At 46.1% G+C, this 4,563-nt stretch overlaps 1 protein-coding gene across 1 annotated transcript; it reads left to right on the top strand.

Annotated features, from left to right (window-relative positions):
- LOC110437188 (UPF0481 protein At3g47200-like) lies at positions 1,100-2,812 on the top strand. Its single transcript, XM_021465535.1, has 2 exons — positions 1,100-1,207; positions 1,384-2,812. Exons 1-2 carry the CDS (start codon positions 1,192-1,194, stop codon positions 2,754-2,756), a joined length of 1,389 nt encoding a protein of 462 aa, XP_021321210.1. The 5' UTR covers positions 1,100-1,191; the 3' UTR covers positions 2,757-2,812.

The raw sequence follows: 4,563 nt of genomic DNA, 5'->3' as shown, positions 1-4,563 counted from the left end.
AGGTGATCCGCATAGCAGAAGATTGGGCTTATTTTCTTTTTACTACCTTGGAAGCGACATTGTCATCAACAAGAAAGCTGGCGAGAAAACCATGGTTACGGTGACGACGGCTGCAACTCCAAGATAGGACATTCCCCAAATGGAGACATGCATCCGGGCAACTACTAGGTACTCAGAACTATCTACTAGGAGGGGCCCTCTTCCAGCTCGCTTCGTCGAGCTCGCCGGAGGCAGGAGGGAGCGGCGGCTAGATCTGCTAGGAACACTCATGGAGGAAGATGGGTTCGCTACCTCATGGTCAGCGTCACCATTCATCACACTTTGGGGTAGCAGCTCCTAGGCATCTGATTTCGTCTACATGTGGCCACAATGGCTTAGCGTCCAAATAGTCTTTTCATGGTCCGTCCTCTTATGTTGATGATCTTGTAGTGAAGGATAAAAGTGAAACAACACTACCTTAGTTTTGAAGTAGGAAACTTATTACATATATTATACAACTAGTTATCATTTTTGTTTGTTTAATATCTTATATGTTACTCCTATAGCATATTAAACTGCTGGTTAAAATATGTTTGCGTGCTATTTTCATTTTATTTCTCATTGATGGATCTCACTTAATTATATCAGTTTGTATATAGGTACGGAAATGAATTGTCGATGAGAAGTAAAGACAAATTAAGACAGTGTCTAATAATATAAACAAGATTGAACTAATTATGCTTTTAAAGTATGTCAAGAACTCAAGGACGCCACTGGAGTACTGGACCACTTTGATAGTTAGATCCCTCTCGTACGCATTATCAAGGAGGGTCCGGGACGCCCAACCTTCTGAGTAATTTCTTGTGAAGGAAGATTTGTGTAACTTTGTTCTGTGCATAAAGAAGCTTAATCCATCTTAGTGCTTGACTGACTTGTATGCTCGGCACTTTTTTCGACAAAGCTTTAAAACATCTAGTACATTTTTCCCCATCTTAGTGCTTGACCTTGATTGGCGAATGGAATGCAAAAGTTAAAAGCAAAAGTGGAACCAGCACTCCGTTGTAGTGATGAATATGACCTATATAGGGATGCCCCTTTGGCCCATAAAACACAAGAAAGACGAACAAGTTGTTATTGCTTGGTTAGGGAGCTAGCTAGCCGAAGGTGAGGGAACTCGAGGTCAAGGGACGGAGCCAAACAACTTGCAGACAAATGGAAGACCAGCTAGGTGCCAACAAATGTTCTCAGCTGATCAGCTCAGTTTTTCGTTGTTGGTTTCGTACTACTAGCTAGCTAGTAGAACAGCAGTAGAAACTAGTACTAGATAGCCAATATAATTGTGATAGTTGATGACGAATATATAATCACATACTTGTCACTTGTTGACTGATTTTCTGCATGCAGAGCCATCATCTGGCGACTCCCAGTCCCATGCTGTTATCGTGGACATCCCGTCCCTGGCGAAATCACTGGAGCAGGAGCTAACTAGACACCGCCGCCTTCTCGGTGGCTCTACACCATGCACCCCGACCATCGGCATGGTGGGGAAACTGACCCGCAATGTGGATCCGCAGGAGTACGATCCACATCATGTCTCCATCGGCCCCTACCACCGGAAAAGGAGCCCCAACGTCGGGAGGTACAACGACAAGCTAGCAAGCCTCGACGCCATTCTTGCAGCGGCGACTCCTGGTAGTAAGACTAAGACGGTGGAGGTGTACCTCGCCGAGCTAGCCACCGACGAGGACCGTGCGAGGAGCTACTACGCCAACACGTTCGACGACATGACGAGCTGTGAGTTCCTGCGCATGCTGCTTCTCGACGCCTGCTTCTTGCTCAACTGGCTCGTCAAGGGGGGCGGCAACCAGCAGGAGATCGACGCGGTTCTGCGCGACGTGCTCTTCCTCGTCGAGAACCAGATACCATACTTCGTCGTCGACAAGGTCCACAAACTAACCTCATCTGGTGCCGCCGACATTATTGTCGTTCCAGCTTGGGAGACCATGGCAGGGCACCTCTCCCAACGTATCCTGCAGAAGCAGCAGTACACGATGGCAACGATCAAGCCGCCGGCGGCGGAGCCCGGCAACCTCCTGGACCTTGTGCACATGCACTTCTTGGAGCCCACAACCACAAGAGCAATAAGTGTAACCTCGTCACCCACCGGCCAGCAGCAGCCAGTGGGCAGGTGGCGCACGGCAATGGAGTACCACATCAGCGGCGTGAACTTGAAGGGCCGCCCCGTCGGCGCCGGGTCGACGGAAGCCAGCTCCATCCTGGACGTGAAGCTGGACAGCGGCAGCGGCGGCACGCTGGTGGTGCCCCGCCTGAGGATCGACGCCGACACCGGGCGGATCCTGCGCAACCTGGTGGCGCTAGAGCAACAGAACCCCGATGTCGGGAGCCACGTCACGGCGTACTGCATCTTCATGTCCCAGATAGCGTGCACCGCCAGCGACGTGGAGCTCCTGTCGAGGAGAGGGGTCATCGTGCACCTCCTCGGCAACCACGGCGAGGTCGCCACCTTCTTCTCCGACCTCTGCAAGGGGGTCCTGTTTGACCCCGACGACGCCGACCGAAACTACCTGAGGGCCACGTGCCAGGAGCTCGACAAGTGGTACCGGAGCCGCCGACGGCGGTGGATAGCGTTGTTGTGGCACAAGTACTTGGCCAATCCGTGGCTTGCCATCGGGGTCATGGCTGCGGCCCTCGGCCTAATTTCCACCCTAGTGCAAACACTCTATACTGCTTTGAGCTACTATCGCTCAGCGCAGTGAATGAAGTAAAACCTTCTAGAAATAATAATGGTACTGCATGGTACATTTGGTTGCTAGCTACAATTTGTCATACTTTACCTTAGACAAGTTTAACTAAGTTGGCAAGTGTTTGGTTGACAAGTAAGTTTACTCATAATTTTTTGAGACTCCACATGTCATAAAGTTAAAAAGTGTGGCAAGATTCCTTTAGGCATGACAAGTGTGACAACCAATTTGCTAGCCACACTTTTTGCGGCTTGCCACACTTGCCGCTGTGTGTATATGAATCAGTATACAAATCCTTGAGAAGCGCGGTTAACTTCACTTAGGCATTGTTTAGATCCAAAAAGTTTTTGGATTTTGACACTTCAGCACTTTCACACTTCAGCACTTTCGTTTTTATTTGACAAACATTGTCCAATCATAGAGTAACTAGGCTTAAAAGATTCGTCTCGCGAATTACAGGCAAACTGTGCAAATAGTTTTTGTTTTCGTCTATATTTAATGCTTCATGTGCCGCAAGATTCAATATGACGGGAAATCTTGAAAAATTTTTTGGTTTTTGGGGTAAACTATACAAGGCCTAGCTTTTGAGTTTTGACCTACAAACCTCGGTCATGGGGCTAGTGCCAATCCCAATATCAACTTGTCCACGTAGGTTGACCGACATAAATCTCTGTCCAAACATATTTTGCACTACATGATGATACGGAGCTGATCATCAATCGGCTTTAGAGAAATGGGTACAAAGCCTCCTCTAGTTTTTTTAGGAACAGGAGGGGTTTTACCCCCTACTAGATTTTATTAAAACAATAAATAAACAGTACAGAAAGTTACAAGTCTTGCTTAGGAGGCGAAGAAAGAGTAGAAAAAGATAAAATAAATTATACATAAGCTTGTAGCCATGTCGTCAACATTAGTTTCATATCAATCTTTGCTCTTAGGATAACCTGAGCAAATTCTTTTTTAAAGATCTCCTTGCAGCGGCGAATAGAATTGTCAAAGCCTCTGAAAATTTTGTCATTGCGCGAGGACCAAATTGCCCAAAACATTGTTATAAATACGTCCATGAAAAAAGGTGCAAGAAGCTGAGATTTAATACTTTCCATAATTTGGAAAATATTCGTACTATTTGGCATTGTTACCTGAAGACTCCACCAGCATGCAATTGAAAAAGGGCAATGAAGAAAAAGGTGAGTAAGATCTTCTTCAACATTTAGATGGCAAAGGACACAACAATAGGAAGGGAGGTGCATATTCTTTCTGCAAAGGAGGGATGTAGTATTAAGACAGTCATTAAGAAGAAGCCAGAAGAAGATTTTCCGTTTATTTTGACTAAAAGAATTCCAAAGCCAGTGAAAGACAGGGTGAGGGTTATGGTGACCAACAAGGTGAAGATATGCATTATGGGATGAAAAGGTTCTATGATCATTGTTAGAAGACCAGATGTCACACTTATTTGTGAGCTGCAAATTTTGAAGGAGTGTTGACACGTTAAGATATTGAAGGTAAGCCTCAGGGGAGAGGGGAGATGGAAAAGGGAGTGGAGATTAGCGTAGGAGGAAGCAGTGGCCAAAGAGATTCTTGGGTTAATTGCAAAAGAGATAAGTTCAGGGTATTGCTGTTTTAAAGGAACATTAGTCCAGGAGTCAGACCAAAGGAGACAAGTAGTTCCACTCTTGATCGTGATTGTGGCAAGATTTTTAAAAGAATTCAAAGATTTTAGAATATAACGCCACCAAAAGGATCCTCTGAAGGGGATGTCTGAAGATGGAAGTTTGGATCCAGTGTAATACTTGTCCCAGACAAGTTGAACCTAGGGAGTAGT

The sequence above is a fragment of the Sorghum bicolor genome, chromosome 7 (genome assembly GCF_000003195.3).
Source record: "Sorghum bicolor cultivar BTx623 chromosome 7, Sorghum_bicolor_NCBIv3, whole genome shotgun sequence".
NCBI classification, from domain to species: domain Eukaryota; kingdom Viridiplantae; phylum Streptophyta; class Magnoliopsida; order Poales; family Poaceae; genus Sorghum; species Sorghum bicolor.
The sequence above is the reverse complement of the archived record's forward strand: the minus strand, read 5'-3'. Positions and strand labels throughout refer to the sequence as shown.